Source organism: Astatotilapia calliptera, chromosome 20 (assembly GCF_900246225.1).
Source record: "Astatotilapia calliptera chromosome 20, fAstCal1.2, whole genome shotgun sequence".
NCBI classification, from domain to species: domain Eukaryota; kingdom Metazoa; phylum Chordata; class Actinopteri; order Cichliformes; family Cichlidae; genus Astatotilapia; species Astatotilapia calliptera.
In genome coordinates, this window is record NC_039321.1 from 20,894,651 (window position 1) to 20,918,247 (window position 23,597).

Here is a 23,597-nt window from a genome sequence, read left to right on the forward strand (position 1 = left end):
TGCCGCCGTCGTTGGAAACTGAGCTGGGCTGCGCTATGAATTCTTGGACACAGCTGCTTCTTCTTCTTCTTCTTCTTCTTCAGGGTTTAACGGCAGCTGGCATCCTTGTACATGCAGTGCTGCCCTCTTCTGTTTCAGTCCGTTATTACACTCTTAAATCCTACTACTCATTCCTGCGTCTTTTGTGATCTTACAAAGCTTCAAACGACGCGTCGACTATTAAATCAGTCGTCACGATTTTGATAGTCGACGTAATCGTGACTAGTCGACTAATCGTGGCAGCCCTACACAGTACCACACTTTAACTCACTGTGATGTTTTTAATGACCCATTCTTTTACAAATGCTTGTAAAGCCAGACTGCTTGGCTAGGTCCATGAGTTTACACATACATGGTAATGGGATTGAAACACCTAAATTCAAACCTATGGCGACAGTGTTGTCCAATACCTTTGTCCATAGAGTGTATAACTAAACCAATCACTTTCCTGTCAGTCTACGCTAGACAAGTGTTGTATTTCTTGCTTCATCCAAAAGACCTTACAAGTTATACTCATATAATTCTTCATTTATCTTTAGCTATGTGAGCACAGTTTTATCTCTTACAATACCTGTCACCAAGCTTTTTTTTTTTTTTTTTTTTTTTTTTTTTTTTTTTTCTTGAGTCATTTTTAATATCACATTGTCTAAGTTCTGTTTTTAGGAGTGACCCTAATATTGCCTTCTGTATCACATGGCCTCTCACTCATCAGGGAATATACTGTTGTTCAGTGGGACTTCTATATTTTCAGTCTTGAATGTTCCTTTTGTGACTCTAGCTGCCACACTCAGTCATACCTGGGCTGGTGTTTAGGAAAACAAAGCAGGGTTGCTTCCCCTTGTTAACATATGGTGCCTTTTAGACCTTGTGTTAAGAAAAGGTTTTATAGCATGTGGAGGAAAAATAATTGATTTCTGTGCATTTTTTTCACACTGCATCAAATTAAGGTTGATTACGTCGATTAAGCATCATGAGGTGGAGCGTGAGGGGTGGTTCCCTATTTTTTATTTATTTATTTTTGTTGTTGCTGGGAGTTGGAACCCTATTAGTTAGGTTGCTTAATATTTATGCTAAGTACTCTTTTTAAAATACCAGAATAGGGAGGATGGTGTAGGTTTAAGTTTATTAGATTGATCAGTATTGCTGAACTATGAAACATTTTTTTTGCATACAGGTATAACAGAATAGCTTTAGTGTAGTTGTTGTTTTAAACTTGAGTATGAACTTATACAAAATGCAGCAAGATATTTAAAAAACAGTTTTGTTGATTAAAAAACACTATATCGGATTCATATCGGTATCGGCAGATATCCAAATTTATGATATCGGTATCGGTATCGGACATAAAAAAGTGGTATCGTGCCATCTCTAGATATTAATATATAAAACATTACAAATGTCCCCTCAGCCCCAGTTACAGCACTGAGCCAGGTTCAGTGATGGATAATAAACTCTCTGCTCTCAGTGGTTACAGGGAAAATTCTTACTACTACAACCAAATATTTTATAAACTTTGAGGTTATTACATTGCATCAAAACAGTTTTTTAAAGAGATCAAAGCTGAAGAGGGTTTTTTGTTGTTGTAGTGGTTTTTTTTTATTTATTGATTTTTATTGATTTTTAGTTTTATTTTTATTTTTTTAGTGTTCATCTGTGAGTCCGTCAAGAATACAGTTTTCCTCTTTTTTCCACTCACTTTCAAATTTTGTCTGATGGTAGATGCCAATAAGAGCGTGAGCTAATTTAAATTGGGTCAAGATCACACCAAATGTGAAAATTGGTTAAATTTCTTACCCAGTGTTCTTGATGGATCGCCTTCAAACTTCACAAGAATATACTAAGCCTTGGGGGACATGAGTATCTAGGTTAGCTAAGGATTTGACCTTAATTGTCTGCGCAGAAGGTCAAAGTTGAACTTGAAAGAAAATTTCAAGAAACCATATTAAGTAATCAGTAAACTATCTCATATGAAAGGTCATGCAGAATCTGTATGAATCAGTTGTCTATTGTTATCACAGTGATTTGTTAAGATCTGCTCTTTTTGTGCGCAGGGTTACCCATAGGGCCTGATTCATGAATATGACTATTTTTACATTTAGCAGGCTGACATCAGTGTATTGTAATAAAAGCGTGTTGTTATAAAAACGTCATAAAACATCAAAGTTTTAATTTAGGCATTGCTTTTTAGGGGTAGTTATGCTGTCCAAACACTCTTGTATGTAGAGGTTACAGTATATGCAGGGGTAGAGATTTTAAAAGTTCAGAATCGGTGGTACAAGATATTGTTAAATGACAAAACTTGCTTAAAACAGATCACCTTGTTTTTACAAGTTTAACTGTAGCTGTAGTAAATTACGCATACAGGAAGAAAACAGATGCTTCCAGTCTGATACAGTTAACCTAAACATAAAGTTTCAAAATCTATTATGAATTTGTTATTATAATAACAATAGTAATAAGTGTCAACACCAGTTTGCTTAATGGTGAGGTTGGTTTCATTCAAAGCAATGGGTAAAAGAAAAGAGTAATTGGTTTGGCATGTCTTCTTCTTATTTTATTTCCGAAGTCACATTCACTAATGTGGGGAAAGTTAATAGATAAGTATGCTGATGAATTCATTCATTCATTCTTGTGTCTGAACCTTTATACTTCTTATTTATAATGTTGGCTGTAATAGCTGTTGTAATTTATTATGAATTTTTTTCACACATGAACATAAGACAAGTTTGGGAGAATCAGATTGGGATAGTATCCACAGTTTTCCTCTCTCATATCCAGCACAAAGCAAGAAAGTCTGGTCTGTTTCAAATGTGGTCACACATTACTGGAAATACTCGGTTTAGGTGAGTGAGCTGCCTGGATACAGCTTTAAAGAGGCAGGACACAGGAATTCAAATTCAAATTCAAATTTTTATTTGTCACGTACACAGTCATACACAGTACGATATGTAGTGAAATGCTTGGACAACTGCTCGTGACCTAAAGAAAACAAAAAAGGAAAAGGCTATGAATAAGATAGGAAATAAATATGAAAAATTAAAAAGGGTAAATTTAACTAGGAAGGAATAAAATATAAATTAAGGTTAAAAATGAAATAACTGTACAACACAAATTAGAATGAAGGGTAAATTTAACTGGGAAGAATAAGATAAAATATATAAATTAAAGTTGAAAATAAAATAACTGTACAACAAAATACACAATATAGAACTATATAAGAATGTATGAAGAAATCTAAATATAAATAAATATATACACAATAACAGCAGCTGTACAAGTATTAACCGGAAATGAAGAATATAGTGACCAGTGTTGTGCAAAACCAAAGTCCAGAAAGTCCAGTGTGTGTGTAAGAACTGTATATGTGGGTCAGTACTGTGTGGTGGTGTGATTGAGAGACCGTATCGCCTGCGGGAAGAAGCTCCTCCTCAGTCTCTCTGTGTTGGTCTGGTGGTGGCTGTGCTGGAGTGTTGTCTCATATCAATACAGACTATGTACTAGTTAGCTGGCAAACCCAGTAATGAGACCCAATAATTTCAGACATTTGCATTTCAGACCCTTGTTGGGTAAATTGACCTGAACTATATTTGTGTCTGTAGGTGTTTGGCTCTCCAGAGTGATGGATGCAGCCAATGCAAATGTGCTTGAGTGCAGTCTTCAAAATAAATAACACAAAATAAACAACCAGGAAAAACGATGATGGCAAAGTTCATATTAAAGAGGTCCAAAATGCCAAAAGTCACATATCAGAAAGTGGTTACAGTGGACTGTGTTTTTTCTTGCTCGGTTTCATTTCACTGCAAAGAAGTTCTTGGTGCATTATGACTTCTCTGTTGCTCTTCTGAGCAAAACCACAAGACGAGCCAACATTAAAAGTTGTTCCAAAATATTTTTTTAACACTGCCCCCTGCTGACAGTGCACATGTAGACGATGCTCTCTGCATGGCACCATTGCCAAAACATGCTAGCACCTGCAGTCTGACAGAGGGTCAGGGCTGCAGTACAGTTGTGAACTGTGCTGTAGTGGTTCTTGCAGATGTAATTACTGAAATATCCAAAAGTAGCTGACGGTAGGGCTGCTCGATTATGGCAAAAATGATAATCACGATTATTTTCACTGAAATTGAGATCACGATTATTTGACGATATTTATTTAATCCTTTAAGACCTACTATAGAACCAAGTCCACCAGAGCTTATATTATTTTTTTACATGCTGTAGTGCCATTTGTGGGAGCATTTCAAGTTGCTATACATCAATACAACTGTTATAGCCCATATTTTAATAATATGTATGCATTAAGTCCATAGTAATTACATAAATTGCAAAAAAATGCAATAAACTACAAAAAAAATTGAAAATCGCTTTTGTTTTGTTTACATATATTTCTACTTGGAGAAATTTAAGAGGTTTATCCCTCAAAACTTTAAATACAATAAAGTTGCAAAAAATAGTTTACAACAACAGGAAATTTATTTTGAGTGTCTTCATAGTTTTATTTTGGAGATACAGCAATTTTTATATACTGCAGGAAAAACAAAAAACAATCCTATGATGCAAATTTGCAAAGAAAAAAGCATGTGCATCATTTCACTGTGGGAAGTGTTACGAACAGCTGATAGGAACGGCAAAACGTGTTTCTGGAATATTATGTTTTTGTTCCTGCAAGCGCTTTTTATGCAATTTTTGCAAAGCTATATGTGGAACGAAACCGTGACCGAGGACAAGCTGATGGCATCAGATGTAAGTACAACTCCTCCGGTTTCATATGCAAAACAAATTATTGCGCTAGCTTACACGGTTCAGGTTCTACAGGGATTTAACAATAGTTACGCAAAACGGAGCGTGCTGCTCTGACCGGCTTTAAAGGGTTAACAATGACTTTAAAAAAATAATATAAAATAGTGTGCAACACCACTGAAGTTTTTTTTTTTTTTAAACTCTCTTTTCAACCAACGGCAGTCACTCTCCAAATAACTTCTGCTTAGCTTTCCGAGCTTCCCTCGGGTCCTCTTAATCAGCGGTCTCCAACCTTTTTTGCGCCACGGACCGGTTTATGCCCGACAATATTTTCACGGACCGGCCTTTAAGGTGTCGCGGATAAATGAGGGAGGGGCTAATAATCGGCTCAGTCATTTTTAATGATCGTTGAAAGCCCAGATCGTAATCGTGATTAAAATTCGATTAATTGAGCAGCCCTAGCTGACGGTGTTACTGAGTAATGCTTTATCTGATGTACAAAGTTAGATGTGGACTTTTAAGCTCAGCTTTGCTTCATACCCAGACTTAATCTTCTTGGTATGGATCTGTTTTGCCTGGATCACTTGTGGTTAACCTGTTGTTGTCTACTAATGCAAGTTACTTCTGCAGGATAATTTTGGATTTGGATAATTAATTTAATTAGTTGAATCAACCTGTGTGTGTTTTAGCATGCTGTAGCTTTATTTTCCCCTCGCATTTTCTTTTCTTTCTTTTTTTTTTGGCAGAGAGCCCTGTCCAGTTTAAAATAAGCTTCTACTTGTTTATGCATATATAGAGTTGTGGAGCTGAGGTCCAGTTCAAAGTGACATCAGTGTGGTGCATTTGTTTTTGTGTGTGTACTTTTGTGTATGGTTGTGTGGGTTTCTCAACACAGTTCTAGTCCATCTGTTCTCACAACCAATCACACAACAACTCATGCAGCTGGAGCTCACACAAACCGGCCGTATGCTGTTCAAGTCAGTGTAGACCAGCTCAAACCGGTTTACACTGGTTATACCTCAGCTGGCTTGAGGGAGGGTGGGGGGATTTATAGGTTTATGAGGTAGAGGAGGGGTATTCTGTTACACCAATTAATTTTAAGTTTCATTTTGTGACTAATATTAGATTTAGAAATTGTGTGGGAAAGTGCTGAACTAATTATTTGTTGGCATCTGATTATAGCAGTAATTCCATTAACAAAACCAGATAAAATGATTAAGTGGAACAGTCGTTGTTTTCTGGTCATGTGATTTAATATGCTAATAAAATGCCAAGAATGATGAGATTGAATCTTCTGCAGACAAGCACTAAATCAATTAGCTTCCATGAATAGGCATGGATGTTCCAGTGTGCCAAGAATTCATAATAACAACAAGAATTCACCTAAAAGAAATTATAAGACAGTCTGCTGAAGGACGGTTATTATTCCCTTTTATTTGAAACAGGACTTTTCTTAGCTTAATAAGCCAGGTCATAAATTGGATATGGGCCTGTCCTTGATGGTGACTGCTGCTTTGGCTTGTTTCCATTTTTTTTTCCTAAATATCAGCCAGTATCACTTGTTTTGCTTAAGACCTGATCTGCAGTCCAGTGTTTGAACGTTTGACTTTCTTTGACCCCAGTCTCTCCTTGTTTTCTCTCTTCTGTCTTTAGTTAATGTCATGCGGTGTTCGGTTTGCCACCAGGACTACAAGCAAAGTGATATTATTGACAACTACTTTGTCAAAGATACTACAGAGGCCACCAGCACATCAGATGAAAAAGCTGCACAGGTATGTAGACATGGTTGGTTTGTTTGTATTTGGACCAGTGCTTGAAGACTTTTGTCTGCTGTTTGGCAAGATCTCAACTGAGGTTGAAATTTTTAATTTCTTTAAAATAATCTCAAAAAGGATCCAGTCCTTTTTGTTGTGAACATATAAAAACTGAAAATTACATCACGCACATACAGTAACACTAACTCAAGTGAGTTGGTAAACATGGATAATATAGACTCATTACACATTACTCATTAATGGGTTGTATCTCAGACCCATATTCAACATGTTATATTTTGCTCATTCTGTGCCACAAGTTTGTCTGAGTAAGAATACATATTCAACAACTAGTTAAAAACTTTCATCTGATTATGCAGAGTTGCCTTTGTTACACCAACTCATTCCTGTTGTCTGCATTTGGATAAACAAAATAACAGAAATAACTCAGTATCGTTCAACCATTTTCACATCTACCACAGGTTCCACTGTCCCATTGCCTATGAATCGTGATTCAAAAGTTATCCATAGGCAGCCATTTGCCACTGCAGCAATAATTTGGGCCAACTAGTTACAGATTTCTTCCTTTTGCAGGTCCCTCCTATCCGACCTATTACCCATGTTGTCACAGTCGCACGTCATGCCCCTCACTGTCCCAAGTACAGTCCTCCTTCACGCACTATACTGGATGCACATATTCAGTTTTTCGTGTATGAAAATGTTCGATCTTTTTCTAAGCTGCAGTTTCTAAACACAGTTGCTCATTGATGTTTATCAATAAATAGTTGGAAATGTCACATAAGTAGCTGTAAACAGTCCTGAGGTGGCTGCCAAGCAACAGTCACACAGATCAAGACGTGCACTGTTTAAGAGTTGCAACTTTAAATCTCCAGGCTAGCATATCCACTTCAGGTTGCTGTCATTTACCAAAATCAGATGAGTTCATCTGATTGCTGTTGTGCAGTAAATGGCATGGCTTTAAAAAATTCTTGTGACTAGAAGGATAGTTAAGGTTCATTCAAGTTGTATACATTGACACTAGGGCTGTTCGATATGACAATATTAAACATCTATTGTTTCATATTATACGCTATTGTTTATTTTGTGGTGTCGCAAAATTCACTGTTTACAGCAATATTTTTTCATCATTTTGATGGTCACTGTAGTGGCTATATTAATTTATCAAAGTTCTCTCTTTCTCTTATATTTAAAATAACCACACTATGGACAGATACGTGACTGTTTTATGCGTCTGTTTTCACAATAAAGCTCATGATCCTGTTGAGATTTTTCCAAATAAACTGAAATGATGACAAAATACAATATTCTCAAACATCAAATTTCAGGACAAATTACCTCAAATAAAAACATGAAGTAACTATAAATGGCACTTATAGTCACCATGAGAATACCAGCATGGCCAGTAATGATGAGGAAGAACCGGGTAGCTCCAAACAGAAGGACCAGTCAAAACAAATCGAGAACCTTATTTCCAAATGAGGGGCTACCTCTGTAGCATGGACATGGTTTGGTAATGAAAAGTCTGACACGGACCAGAAAACTGTACTATGCAAATGATGCCACAAACCGGTCCCCACCACAGACTCAAACACGGCAAACTTCTTCAACCACCTACGAAAGTATCAGTTGAAAGAGCATGGAGAGAGTTTACGAATGAGAAGCAAAAAAGAGCTATCAGGTGGTAAAAAAATAAACCTTAGACTCAAATGTTAGAACAAGCTTTTCCCCGCAACACGCCGTGTAATAAATTCTCACAAAGAAAATGGCGGCCGTTAGAACTTACGTCTAAAAATATATAGTTTCATGCATCGGTCAAAACACTCAACTCCAGGAACATGACACCCAGCTGAAAACACAAGTCAAGATGCCGAAGATTCACTGAATTTACAGAAAATGTGAAATCTTTATGATATATATCATTATCGGGATAAGAAATGTTTATATGGGGATATGAGATTTTGGTCATATTGCACAGCCCTAATTGACACCTGTTCTTCTGGTTCTAGTTAATGTTCAACCGTCTGTTACCCACTATGGTGATTTTTTTTTTTTCTTTTCTTTTTTGTTTTTGTTTTTCAAACCAGTTTTTGTGAGACAGTAAACCTGTTCCTGAAGAACTGTGGGCTGCGATGGTACCTTCTAGTATGCTTTTATTTTAAATCCTTTGTGAATGTTCATCTGCTTTAGCACTTATCCAATTTGGGGTTGTAAGTGGGGGAGCTTGAACTTGTCCCAGCTGGCACTGGGTGTGAGGCGGGATTTACCCTAGAGAGGTTATCAGTCTATCACATCACTAATAGAGAGAGATCATTCAATCATCCATGCTCACATTCACACTTGCAACCATTTCAGAATCTCCAGTTAACTTAACACACGTGTTTTTGGACGGTGGCAAGAAATTCGAGGAAAGCCAAGCAGGCACAGGGAGAACATGCAAACTCCACACTGTGACCTGTGACATGATAAAAGCCAAGTAAAAACACCAAGGCTCCTTTCAGAAGCTTTATCTTTAGATGTTAGGGAAGTTGTAAATATCAGCTGGATTTTAAATTTCCCCTACCAGGGTCCAGTTTTTCAAAAGTAATCTGGTAGTATTAATCCAATCAGACAGGATCAAATCCTGAAATCTAGTTCAAAGGAACAACAGGATCATGTAATCAGATAGGATCAGGTGACCCAGCTAATTTTTTTTTAATCCATATCAAATCTCTAGTTTGAACAGGATAATGATTATTGTGATCCAGAATATCAAGGATTACCATAATCCCTGATTCAGACTGGATTACAATGGAAAAAATAAACCAAAGTCAAAATCAAAAGGTTGTCAAGAAAGAAAACTAGAACTCTTAAACAGTGTTACAAGACTGTCAAACTGATACATGTCCTTTAAATGCAAAATTTAAAGGACACCTACACAGCCCCCCCCCCCCCCCCCCCAAAAAAAAAAAAAATTATTTATTTTTTTACATAAAATTTCTTTTAGCAATATTACACCATGCTACATGTTGTTCTCCTCAATATTTTCAACTTGTCATGATATAAATACAATAATTCAAAGTAGATGCGTTCAAGTTAAAGTACTTGTAATCTGGGTTTGGTAATATTTAAAAGTCCGTACATGAATCAGAATGATCCTATTTAGTTCTTGTTTAAAACTGGCAAGTGACAAAACTGAGGCGCATTACATGATCTGTGGAAGTGCAAACAGCTTACCAAAACGAGGTAATTTTTATCTGGATTATACCTTTTCAGGTTCTAATTTCACTCCGGCTTTCCATCCTCGTGCCGTTAAAAACATATGAAAATGGCATTAGTTCAGTCTCCCAAAACAAGTCTTGAAGAGTCATTTAGATTCTTCAAACAGGAATTTTGCCAGTATCTTAATGTGGAAGACTTAGTTAGTTGCAATCATATTATTTTAATTTTCAGTTATTTGTCAAAACAAATGAGTATCTTTCAGTGATGACACAAAATTGACTACCAGATCATCCTTAAAACTTAAAAATGCAGATTTATGTTGCAGTGAAGAAGCTGAATATTGTTTGAATTCATTGGTTTTCTTTTACTGCTGCAAGTAAAACCACACTCCTGCACCTCGTGACCCACTAAAATGACCCACAACATTTCAGAATTAAATACCCCAACACCTTTTAGAGTTGTGTATAATTCACACTTTTCCAAGATTAAACCTTCACTTATTTTTAATGTTAATGTTAGAAAAATAAATTGTAAACTATTGTCAGTTTTAACAAGTTACCTACAAAACAGAGTTACTGTGAGAATAATTCTGTATTAATATATCTTTGGTGTATTTGCGCCATAGAGCGAGAATTTGATAGTTCATGCTTTGTCAAAATATGTTTTATAATGGTGGATTATTACTTTTTTTTTTTTTTTTTGGTAGCACAAAATGTTACATTGTCCCAAAAATGGTGTTTAAAAAAAAAAAGAAGACTAGATTATGATGTTGGTATGATATCACCACATTTTGATACTTTGTTTTAGGTGCTAATTGGTGTTGTCTTTCCAAGGTGTGCACAAGTTGTGAGGACAATGCAGGAACTATAGGGTTTTGTGTGGAGTGTGGAGAGTGGCTGTGTAAAACCTGTGTGGAGGCCCACCAGAGGGTGAAAATCACAAAGGACCACAAAATTCGTACAAAGGAGGATGCTGATGCTGCGTCTGGTAAGACTCCGACTCTTACAGTGAAGTTTTGGCTGCTACTTAGTGAGGCTAACATTACAAAAGACTGAACGAGGCAAACAGTAGTTGACATGCAGTGTCTGTGGTAAAGCTGATTGGTTGTTGCCATGGTAATAGTGCTGCAGATCTCATGGATTCGATGGAACCCCTCAGGCTGGAGAGAGGATCCAATCTCTAGTTTTCTTATAGCTTCTGTCTTATTTTCTCTTTCTTTGCAGTCTTGTTTGATCTTCCACTGACTTGTGTTGTTTTGTTTGTTTTTTTTCCTTGTGGTCATTTTCACTCCTTGCCAGTATCACTATTTTCCTGAGTGTTCATGATGTCTTCTTCTGGTGTGTATTTACAGAGTCTGTCAGCACCTCAGAACAGAGGCCCGTTTTTTGCCCCATCCACAAGCAGGAGCCACTGAAGCTTTTCTGTGAGACATGTGACACTTTAACCTGTAGGGACTGCCAGCTGCTGGAGCACAAGGAGCACAGGTAGCTCAGCATGCACATGCCTTTTTCATCTGTCAGCTGCTTGTCTTTCAGCTTTCTTATGTGGTAAAGTGTCTCTATCTTGTGTGACTAATTGCACAGTGTGTTTTTGTTTTTACCCCAATAATCCTAACATTGGGCTACTGCAGTAACCCAGCACACTAAGGTTTAAGAATGATTGCCTACTTTGCTGGCAGCCACTGGTGTCTGGGCATTTTGCACCTCTTTCATATTGACACACCAAATTTAATGTACATACTGCCATGAGGCTTTAAAATGTTTTGTTTACAGGTTAGCAGGTTAGGATTCAGTAGTAATATAATGAGAATATTGTTTTTGTATCAAATTATGCTTATCAGTTTCAATTATTCCAAAGAGAGACTCACCTTTAGGAACATCAACCCTTTTTTCCATTATCTGCACAAAACTAATAAATCGTCTGCCCTCTAATTGAAAGTTGTTTGCAACTTGATGGTATCAAAGTCTATCTAGAACAACCGTTCCCACTCAGCAGCTATCTTAGCAACCCCCCAGGTATTTATCTACACACTTATTTTGAAGCAACTGTGAAAATGAATGAGGAGCGATACTTTTAATGTCAGTGGTCATAAAACAGGACATGAAAACAGGAATAGAATAACTTAATTAATAAATTAATTTTCCCCACAAGGGGAAATCCAAGCATGTGTAGCATGCTCCCCAAAGCTGGTGCCAGGAGTCCAGCGGTCCACCTAAACAAAGGGCTCTTATACTTAAACATATACAGAGTAGGTGTCCCTCCTATACCATAAATCAGTAAGAGAAGGTACGACCTCTCTCATGACCTTAGGATGTGTGTGCATGCCAGAACCCTGTGGAAGGCACACACAGTCTTTGCAGACTACTAAGGATCAGACATCCTATCAATATGCAATTGATTATATAACTCTAAGCATGTATGAGTATATATTTCTAAGCATAAATGACAATCCACAATATAAAACAGTCAGCGTCTCTGGCTTCTTCTGATGAGCTCTGAGCACATGTCTTGCTAATTCACTTTAAGGGTGCAATAAGCCAAGAAGAACGACAAGTAAACATGGTTCATGGTGATTCAACCTGCCATGAACCCTTATTTTGTGCGTGTATGATTTGGTGTTCTTTGAGTACTGTGTCATTTGTTCTTATATTTTTTTTCCTGATGTTATCTTTCAACTCCCAGGTACCAGTTTCTGGAAGAGGCTTTCCAGAACCATAAAAGCATCATTGACACCACTATGGCCAAATTACAGGAAAAGAAGAACTTTGTCCATTATTCTGTCTCTCAGGTGCAAAGCAGGTGCGACTTTTTCATAACCAGTGCTACCTGTTGACACAGTTGGGGGATGTATATACTTCTGGCTGGTATTTCTATGTAAATCATTTGTGTCCTCTTTTTGCTTACCTTAACCCAGGTTAAAAGAACTTAATGAGACACACAGGAAGGTGGAGCATGAGATCAAAATTGCAGTTTTTACTCTTATAAATGAAATCAACAAAAAGGGCAAGTCTCTGCTGCAGCAGTTGGAGGTAAGAGAATATTAGTGGAAGCTAGTCTGGATCAGAACTTAATAATTTGCTGCAAATTCATAATTGGTTTGGTGGAATGGATTGAAATTACAGCAGCAGTACTTGAACGAATTTATGAGAGCTCAGGCTGTGCCAGGCGACTCACTGTAACAGCGTTGAAACATAGTAATTTCACTGAAATTGCACAGTTAAAGACGTGTGGTTGGCAAAAGGCTTTTCGAGAGTTTTTATGTCTGGAGCCCGGCTCATAGATGCAAGCATTTTGTTAGCCGAACCTTTTTCACATTGTGTTTCTACACTTCATGTATTGTGCCTATTTTCTTATTTTTTTTCTTTGCTATTTTCTGTTAAACTCTACCGCAGTAACCCAGGCAACCTGCAGGGATTGTTAGATTTTAATCTAATCAAATCTAAGGATCTAATCCTTTTCCATGCATGTGCTTTATTTTTGCCTTGAGGGAGATTTGGCTTGATCATGACTTATTCATTCAGCTGGAGTGTTTAGACTCTTTGAGTAGCAATTTCTTAACCAATATAATCTCTCTTTTTGTCTTAGAGTGTGACCAAAGAACGCAGTATGAGGCTTGTGGCTCAGCATAAAGACACTACCCAACTGGCACAACAGATTCATCATGTGCTCAACTTCTGCCACTGGGCCATCACTACTGGCAGCAGCACAGCACTGCTCTACAGCAAGAGGCTGGTATGTTTCTCAAGAGCTCCAGATGATCAGCAGTGGAGATGGTGGAGCTAACTGTATGGCCTGAACAAAGCAGACTTGAAAAAGCATTGGATTTGGCTTTAAGCGGATGCCAAAGCCCCGTACATCCAAAGAATCATACTATATAAAGTGTTTGATCTTCTTTTAATGAATATTTTAGTCACATGACCTAATGATCGTGATCACGTGTGAATTGCAATTAATATAAGGAGATAGGGTAGCTTGTATGTTAGTGTTTTTATTGCCTGTGGTTCTATGTAATGGAGCAATTTAAGAAGAGTATTTTTGTCCCTGTTGTACCCTGCTGGCCAAGCTGTATTGATATAGTTGCAAAATTAATCCCCTTGTATGTGGATGGATGGCTCTGCCATGTGAATTTAACCGCCTACCACAAGATAGCCAGCAAATGTGATAATTGAGATAAATTTGTTGTGGGATTGTTGAGTAATGCTCCCAAAGGGCCTGCTGATAAACATAATATTTGTTGCTTGCTTAGCCAGGCTCTGTAACTGAAGAACATTATTCTCTGTGTGTGCATGAATGCATGCAGATCCTGTATCAGCTACGCCAGCTCTTCAAAGTTAGACTGGAGCCAGCACCCCAGGCCAACGGAGTTGTGCGCTTCTTCTGTGACCCCACCTTCTGGGCCAAAAATGTGGTTAATCTAGGTGAGAGAAATGTATACCCAAATTATACCTCATCAACTACCATGTCAGTGCATTAAGTATTGATTTGTTCTAGTGAATATTTCGTCTAATGTTCTTACAAGCTGTTTATTTCTACGTGACAGACACTGCTCTAAGTAAATAAAGGGATCGTTTATTCCGTGTGCTTCTTTAAATTCAGCTCACTGGCCTCCATCCTCTTGTTTTAGGTAATTTGGTTATTGAGAAACCACCTCCACCTGCACAGCCGCCCGGCGCCGTGATGGTAAGCGGACCACCTATATCCCCAGTTCAAGGTCTCCCCAGCAAACACCCAGGACAGATCAACCTGGCACAACTCAGACTGCAACACATGCAGCAGGCAGCTTATGCACACCAGAAGCAGCAGCACCAACAACAACAGCAGCAACACCAGCAGCAAATACAGCAACAGATGCGCATTGCATCCAGGCAGGCAGGCCCATCCATGGTTCAGCAGCAGGTATGAAATCATTCCCAGCTAAGGGGCCATTTTGGAATAAACTGTAAATCTAGTGTAGCAAAAAATAATGTGTTACTAAACCTCTGTGTCAGCAGTGTGGAGGGATGCTGCAATACCTCTTAAATACTTTTATTGGCTTCAAATCTGGCAAAAAACATTTACTTAGACAAAAAGTTCAGTGAGACTTAATTTAAAAACATGTTTCCTGTTGGGAATAAGTAGAATTCTAGAAGTTTGAGAAGCTGTAGTAGTTGAAGTGTCTCCGTAGAATAAATGATTGAAGTGATTGCCATATGAGCATTAATCATCATCATTGACATGTCTCTGGCGACCATGTTTGCTAGAACAGGAGTCGAATATGTCTGTAAGGTTTGTTTTTGTTTTCCACCAGCCCCCAAGACTCATCAGCATGCAGCAGATACCACGAGGGCCTGGGGGTATGAATGGGGGGCCGGGCCCCCCATTGTACCCTTCCTCACACCATATGCGTCTACCTGGCCCATCGCCGGGTCGAATGCCCACCAGTCAGCCGAGACATAATGGACAGCAGTATCCTACGATGATGCAGCCGCAGCTACAGAGACAGGTCAGTACAAAACACACTCTAGTTTCACTACATGGAAATAGCTGAACAGGTGTAATTTTATTATGTAAGGCACATTTAGATTAATTTATTAAATGTGACTGGTAAACAGCTGTTTGACCAAAAATGCCATTCTTAATACCGTTCGTGTATAGATAGACAGAGCAAGGCTGATATTAAGCAGCCTGATAGCTGACTTAAGAAAGTAGTTTGAACAATATCCAGTATATTATTTGGGGGGGAGCCCCTGCAAGGACATGACAGGAGTGGCATCCAGTGTGCTCTGCTGTTGCAACCTATCTACCAGGTGGTCAGGTCTGCTTGCCTGAGCATCTAATAAATTGGAGTGTGTGTATGTAGTGTAGGAGTGTAAGTAAGAAAGTCTAGTATTAAAGAAATAAAGGCATTTTTGAGGTTAATAATTTTTAATATTCTCAAACATTATTAACCTCACCGTTTTTTCTATAAGACACTATCAGGACTTCCTAAACAATACAATTATGGGTGTTTGTCCAGATTCAACCTTTACCAAAGAAAACATCAGCCCCACCTTTATCAGTCTGAGTTTAGACTGATCTTGATGGGTGTCTTTGTACCTCTGATTCGTTAAGCTAATGGGTTATTGTTGTCACCCTGGCGGGTCTGCCTCATGAACTCCCAAGTTAGTTAATGTGATAACTCCAGAACGAAATGACATATGAGTTTCAAATTGATGCCAAAGGTGTATCTACTAAAAATCTCTGACTAGTTTGAATATCATTGACCTGGGCCTCTAGATCAGCGAGTCACCAAATCTCATGAATGCAATAACTTGAGAACAAGCTGACGTAAGATTTTGAAGTTCATAGAAGTCTGAGGGGTACCACTGGCAACCGCCAGTATTTTTGTAAAAGTCATTGATTCATAGATGGATATTCATTTTAAATTAACAGCCGATGGTGCAGCCGTCTATCTTCACTCTTCTAATAGTAGCATGGTTAAATTACATCATTTAATCAAAGCTGAAGTTCAATTTGCAGTATGTGCAAGAAGAAACTGAATTAGAAAAATGTAACTACCATTTTCATGTAAGAATATAAAATATTAATAATCTAATTACACTGCAATATCCACTGATCACATTACATAGAAATCTCTTCATTTTTATGTCGCCCACTAATATAAAAATGGACATAATTTCACAGATGCTACTTCTTTTTTTTTATTGTGGGGCAAACAAAAGTTTCTGTAATCTATCAAATTATATGCAAGCCATATAGAAAATAAGGATAATATCTGTGAATGTCAGATTTTTATTTTTATTTTTTGTATAATCATCATTTAACCAGATGAGCCCAAAGAGAGCGGACCACTTTTTCCTTTTCTCTTTTTGAATCCAAATTCACTTCATCCCTTTCTTGCATTCTTACTTCAATGGTTTCAGACACCAGACTTGATATATTGTGTACTTGGCCGATTTGTGATGTGATGACACCTTTTAGTCATGCAGTTAACACTGGAAACAAGATTGAAGTCTCAACAAAGGTTCCTGTGAGGGAAACGGGCTGTTAGATGTGTATTTTCTGCCATCTGCTTTCATGTATGACTGTAACAGAATCACTAAAGCTTATCTGGGTGAATAGTGGCGTTAATTTAAGAAATGTAAACTCTGTAAATGTTAAGGTTTTAGCAAAATTCAAAAGCAAGTGTTGTGTATATATGTGTGCACTATTAAATGTAATATTTATTTTCTTTTTTTGCTAAAATGCATAACGTATTTTATAGAAGCACAAGGAATTCACCTTCAGGAGAAAATTGACATTTATTTTCGTCAATTTTCGTGCATTAAAAGATTATTGTCTCCTTAAAATAAGAAATCTGCTGTTGGATGATGTTGGATATAAAGCCCTACATAAATACTTATTTAGTTGTGAGTAGAGCTGCTGGATTGTGACCAAAATCGTGGTTATTGTGGTCGATGTTAAGACCATGAATAAGTAAGGCAATTATTGAGTGTCTTCTTTGACTTTGGCTTTAAGAGATGCTACTAGTGTAGCATTGTGGTTAGCACTTTGAGTTTTCATGTTCTCCTTGTGTCAATTTGGGTTTCCTCTGCGCACTCATGCTTCCTCCCACATGCATATTAGGTTAATTGGCGATTCTAAATTGCAGTAGGTGTGATGTGAGTAAAAGATCACCTGTCCCTCTGTATTAGCTTGTCACAGACCTGTCCAGCGTGTACCCTGCCTCTCTACCTGCAGCCTCCCTGCAATGAACAATGAGCAATGAACTGCTCTTTAACAGTAGATTTCCTTGAACTGAAAATAAAATTGAATATAAAAATATAAATAATAAAACTCAAAAAAGCCTGTAAATTGAATTCTATATGATGCATGCATTGCAGGGTATAACTGGGTTTTTAGAGAAGGTTGAAAAGCCACTGTTAAAGGAAAGGAACACGTTAGATTTTTAACAGATACACATGTAAAAACCTTTTCTCGTACATTTAACAGTCTTATTCATTCAGAAAAGCAGCGAAACATTTTTTTTGTCCTGAAATGAATGCAGTTAATTGATTTTTAGAATAATTAAGCCAGGGTTATTATATAAAGTCCATTTAAAACTGTTTGTCATTCAGGTTTTAATTTCAAATTTAGCTGTGCTATTATGGAAAAATGAATTTTTAAATTCAATTTTCTACACACAAATGATAATTAAATTTGATGAAGTATAACATCCAAACACACCATTAATGATTCCTTGAAAAGGAAATCTGAAACTGTTGTTCCAGAGAAGGCTGCAAAGGACTTCCTCAGCTCTGCTTAACACTACCTCTCCAGTGTATCTGTACACATTAATTTTCTTGAATACCATTTACTGTATAAAATACCATTTACAATATAAAAATGTACATTTGCTGCCTGCATGCACGACTAGGTAAGAGAAGCTCCACTATATCCAGCCCCTTTTTCTTTGTGTCCAGATGTCTATAGAATCTGAGATGAGCCACCAAAGGTTTCGTTTCTTACTACAATCAGGGGTTTGGCACTTTTTTCTTACTTTGTCATTAATTTGTCTTGTGCAGCATGTGTGGTCATTCAAATGCATGATGATGCAGCAATGTTGTTTGCACAACAAAGATTTCTTTTTTTCTTATTTAAACCTCAGTGAGTGACCTGCTTCCCTCCTCTCCTCCCTCCTTTTCCTCTATACTTTCCCTTCTCTTTTTCCATGTAGCATTCTAATCCAGGGCATGCAGGACCTTTTCCGGTTGCATCCCTGCATAATGCCAATCCCACGAGTCCCACCAGTGCTAGTATGGCCGGCGCCCACGCACACCGTAGCCCTGTAAACCCTGCCATGGGTCCTATTGAGCTCATCCCATCCGTCACCAATCCCGAGAACCTGCCCTGCGTACCTGAGATCCCTCCCATTCAGGTAAGCACATTTTATTGTTGTTCAGTTTTCAAAATAAAGTTGATTAACAATCAACATTTCTTTACATTACATTTCATTACATTGTTGTTTTTTTTTTAATCAGTATAAATTATATAAAATGTGTTAACTCCATCCATCCATCCATCTTCATCCGCTTTATCCGAGGCCGGGTCGCGGGGGCAGCAGCCTAAGTAAAGAGGCCCAGACCGCTCTCTCCCCAGCCACCTCCTCCAGCTTATCCGGGGGAATACCAAGGCGTTCCCAGGCCAGCCGAGAGATATAATCTCTCCAGCGTGTCCTGGGTCTGCCCCGGGGCCTCCTCCCGGTGGGACATGCCTGGAACACCTCACCCAGGAGGCGCCCAGGGGGCATCCTTGTCAGATGCCCGAACCACCTCAGCTGGCTCCTTTCGATGTGGAGCAGCAGCTGCTCTACTCCGAGCCCCTCCCGGATGGCCGAACTTCTCACCCTATCTCTAAGGGAGAGGCCAGCCACCCTTCGGAGGAAGCTCATTTCTGCCGCTTGTATCCGCGATCTCGTTCTTTCGGTCACTACCCACAGCTCGTGGCCATAGGTGAGGGTAGGGACGTAGATCGACCGGTAAATTGAGAGCTTCGCTTTTACACTCAGCTCCCTCTTCACCACGACGGACCGGTGCAGCATCCGCATTACTGCAGCTGCAGTAAATCAGAGATGAGATTCTGAGGCCACCGAAGCGAAAGCCCTCCGCCACTTGGCTGCGCCTAGAAATCCTGTCCATAAAAATTATGAACAGAACCGGAGACAAAGGGCAGCCCTGGCGGAGCCCAGGAACGGGAACGAGTCCGACTTATTGCCGGCAATGCGAACCAAGCTCTTGCAACGGTCGTATAGGGATCGAATGGCCCGTAGCAATGGGCCAGACACCCCATACTCCCGCAACACCTCCCACAGGACACCCCGAGGGACACGGTCGAATGCCTTCTCCAAGCCCACAAAACACATGTAGACTGGTTGGGCAAACTCCCATGCACCCTCGAGTATCCTCGAGAGGATAAAGAGCTGGTCCAGTGTTCCACGACCAGGACGAAAACCGCATTGTTCCTCCTGTATCCGAGGTTCGACTAACGGACGAACTCTCCTTTCCAGCACCCTGGCATAGACTTTCCCAGGGAGGCTGAGGAGTGTGTGTTAACTCTTTGTTAGGAAATTGTGTATCGCAGCACTAAAAAAAACGCAAATAGTTGCGCAATAAATATTAAAATGTATAAAGTTTGTATATGTTGTTTTCTGGTTGTATAATTGTTAGAGTGAATTGTTAAATGTTGTCATTTTTATGCTTACCATCTCTACATTGTTTTAACTCTGTGATGAAAGGAATTCATTCACCCAGATTCTCGAGGTTCTGGGCGGGGGCTGTAGTGTTTTATCACAGGCACATCCTATCTGGAAGATCTGTTTCTTGTGATGTTGCTTCCTGCTTTTATGACCCTTTTGGTCAGCAGGAGGTATCACACACACACGCACACAGATGTTTACACATACACACGCATAGTGCCTTGTCTTTGTAACCATTTGGGGGTTTTACGTGGGTGGTGCTTTTGCTGTGATGTGTATTGTGTGAACTGTTTTCCCAATAAAAGGCAGCAAGCGGAGGCCATCGTTGGGGTCATTTTGTGGTAGACGCCAACGAGGCCTCCCTTGCAAGTACATCGATCGATCGCTGACTGTTTTGTTTTCTTCATGATGAATAAGTCTCTAAACCAGCGGGGCTTGTGGAAACACAGACCCAACAATAATCACTAGCACTGAAAGATGTTTAATATCTGTGAAGCTTAGATTAAAAAAACTCATAAATTAGATATTTGAAAACATGATGAGCAATGTGTGAATTTGTATAGTTACATAAAATGTGTCATGTGACCAGGAATGGTAAAGTTAGTTGCGATTACATGTGTCTGTAGCTGGTGGTGTTTACCTTGGTTGGATATCACTATTTCATTATTTGTTTATTTTTATTTTTGGCCTCTTCACTAACTTTTCTCTATCGCTCTACTTTTTTTGTAGTTGGAGGATGCAGGTACCAACTACCTTGGAGACCTTATGTATCGCGGGATCACAGCCAGCAAGCTTCAGCTGGGTTCAGTGGACATGAACCCCTCACCCGGACTATCCACACACTCTCCTGGATCTTCAGGTATCCGCATGTCTTTTTAAAATATCATTTAATGTTTTATTTGTAACGTTGTTGCAGTTTTAAATCACATACAGTCTATGGGATATTCGGGCGGCATTAATAGCTTTGGATTTTTAGCCTTTGATCTAAATGACACTGATTTTTTTTTTTCTTCTTCTTCTTTCTTTTCTTTCCCTGCTTAAGTGCTGTGTACATGTTGAAGAGCTTTAATGTGTACCCAGAGAAAGAGGTGATCATGGATGTTTTGTTCCTTGTTTCATTTATGTCTGCAGGTGTGTCTAATTCCCATACGCCAGCACGGCCTTCCAGCAACTCCAGCACAGGCAGCAGGGGCAGGTAAGACAACATAAGTCAAAATTTTATTAACAAGGAGAAAGGATTTACAAGTGTTTCCATGACCTTTAGCATAGTGTTGGGTCCATAATAATGTAAAATTTTTCATTTATATCATTTACATCTGTAGCGATAATATAATCATATAAGATCTACAATATGAATATATTGTGGTATTATTTTAATATTGAAAGAACTGTGTGGGAAAATGCTTTTTATATGTGCAGTAATCAGCTCAAAAGTAATTGGACTAATCGACACTAAACCGGTCCAGCTTAGGTACAAAAAGGGGTCGTTTAGATTAAGATTGAATCCTGATGCTGTGAGGAGCTTAAGTAAAAATCTGCTGTGGATGTATTGACTATTGTTTCTGTTTTATGGCAACATCATTCACTCAGGAGAAAATGTCCTGATAAATGGGTGTGATAAATTGCTTTGTAAAGAAAATGACTGAACAGAACAGTCAACAATGCTTGATGAGTTGTTGTTTGTACAAAGATGTGAAGTAGAATTGTGGATTTTGGCTGATGCAATAAAAAAGCTACCTCTGTAAAAATGATGGACAAAGAAAACTGTGGAGGATAAATAGCAACTACTCTTTGTACCATCTCATCTTTCAAGATAAGCGGTGTTTCTGTTATAGTTTGGGCAATCAGTGGAAATGCTCGCACACTGATGATTTTAGTGCCGATGGAGGCAACAGGATGAATGCACAGGATGAGTGTACAGGAGTCTGCTGTGTGCTGAGATTCAGACAAATGTATTAAAACTAATTGAAGGACTCTTTAGCATCTTTGAAATGCTGACAACACAACCACATTAAAACAAATACATCTTACTGGCTGATTTAGTCACCTGTTGAAAGTCTGAGCTGCACTCAACTTGATATAAGATGATGCTCCTATCAGAGCATCACCAGAAAACAAATAGTGTCTCCTCTGTAGATCCAGGATTTCAGGAAGTCTTTGCTTCTCCTAGGCAAGATGTATTAAAGGTGCTCTATTTCACAGTGTTTTCACTGTTAAATGTGATGTTAAATTTGGCAACTGTAATTTTAATCTTTGCTATGTTATTTACATCTTAACATGAGAACTGTATGTGGTCTGGAACGGGAGTCAGACAACTTTGCATTTTCCTTCTTGTATCTCCATTCTTCTGATTCAGAAATCGTGCGTTTTTGTTCTGCATTTATTAATAGAAAGGTTTGTTTGGACAGAGAAAATAAGAGTGCAGAACAAATAAAAGTTATTTCAAATGAAATAACCCTCTCTAGCCTATCTATTTAAAAATAATGCTTTACAAAAACGACTGGGTCAGAACAAAATTCATGTTCTTTTCCAGTTATGCAGGTTTATTCATAATAAGTCAATTATATATAAATGAGGAAGCATGATAAAATTTGGTTTGTTTTTATCTGTTTCAGCTGTAGTTCTGCAGGAAGGGGAGGGCCAGGAGGTGGAGCAGCAGTGGAGCAGGTGACGGTGAAGCAGGAGCCTGGTACAGATGACAGCTATAGCTGTCCAGCTTCTTCTCTGAAGACAGAGCGGGGGAAAGATGCTGGAAGGAGTGCCTGCATGGTATGATATATACAGTTGTAATGTGATAATATCATATTGCAGTACAGCACTGCAAATTCAACAGAAAAGTGATATGATAACACTGTTGACAAAGCTGTATTTAGTTAGAGTAGTGTCTTTATTTTGTCAAATATTGTCGTTTTGCATTAAAACACTGCTTTGTGTGTGCTTTTCCCCTGAAGATGAGCAGTCCAGAGAACAGCCCCCATCCTGTAGTGGGAGCTGTATCTGCAGGCCAAGACGCTCTCAAGGCTCTAGGCGAGCGCATCAAAACGGAACCTCAGTCTGAGACACCTTGTTCTGGACTCAATGACTCCAGTACAGCCGCGTCATCTTCTTCCACAACCACAATGACCTCCACTACCTCGTCAGCCACAGAGAGCAGCAGCACCACGACAGTCGCTCCACTCACTAATGGAAACTCAAATAAGGGGGGAGAAACCAAAAGGAGTGAGGCTTCTACTGGAACCGGGAATGTTGAAGGGAAAGAGGATGACCCAAATGAAGACTGGTGTGCTGTTTGTATCAATGGCGGTGATCTGCTGTGCTGTGACCGGTGCCCCAAAGTGTTTCACATGAAATGCCATGTACCCACCATAAAAATATTTCCAAAGTAAGTGATTACAATGGAGTTTTATTTTATTTTATTGATTGGACGTCCCCTAAAAAAAGATTACAGATCTCCCAAATGCTTTAGATTAAAATCTTATTTTTACAAGGTCACTCTGTGAAACATAGATGCAATAAAACTTCAAAAGCACAATAAATTAAAATAAAAAGTAGTTGGGTGGATTTCAGGAAGTCACAGATGCAACAGAAAAAAGAAAGACATTAGTAATATAATAGCCGAATAATAGTCACAG

General features: G+C 38.7%; 1 protein-coding gene across 4 annotated transcripts in view; it reads left to right on the plus strand.

Annotated features, from left to right (window-relative positions):
• The window catches only part of trim33 (tripartite motif containing 33), a 32,990-nt gene that overhangs the window by 3,324 nt on the left and 6,069 nt on the right, over nucleotides 1–23,597 (plus strand). For 2 of the 4 annotated variants that reach the window (XM_026153261.1, XM_026153262.1), the window contains exons 2-16: nucleotides 6,433–6,551; nucleotides 10,586–10,739; nucleotides 11,104–11,236; nucleotides 12,435–12,551; nucleotides 12,667–12,781; nucleotides 13,338–13,484; nucleotides 14,053–14,170; nucleotides 14,377–14,648; nucleotides 15,040–15,234; nucleotides 18,194–18,250; nucleotides 18,448–18,648; nucleotides 20,695–20,824; nucleotides 21,097–21,160; nucleotides 22,581–22,734; nucleotides 22,917–23,347. In XM_026153261.1, coding sequence (XP_026009046.1) covers nucleotides 6,433–6,551; nucleotides 10,586–10,739; nucleotides 11,104–11,236; nucleotides 12,435–12,551; nucleotides 12,667–12,781; nucleotides 13,338–13,484; nucleotides 14,053–14,170; nucleotides 14,377–14,648; nucleotides 15,040–15,234; nucleotides 18,194–18,250; nucleotides 18,448–18,648; nucleotides 20,695–20,824; nucleotides 21,097–21,160; nucleotides 22,581–22,734; nucleotides 22,917–23,347 — 2,407 coding nt within the window. The remainder of the gene's footprint in view (nucleotides 1–6,432; nucleotides 6,552–10,585; nucleotides 10,740–11,103; nucleotides 11,237–12,434; nucleotides 12,552–12,666; nucleotides 12,782–13,337; nucleotides 13,485–14,052; nucleotides 14,171–14,376; nucleotides 14,649–15,039; nucleotides 15,235–18,193; nucleotides 18,251–18,447; nucleotides 18,649–20,694; nucleotides 20,825–21,096; nucleotides 21,161–22,580; nucleotides 22,735–22,916; nucleotides 23,348–23,597) is intronic. The other 2 variants (XM_026153263.1, XM_026153264.1) reach the window with 1 other exon arrangement.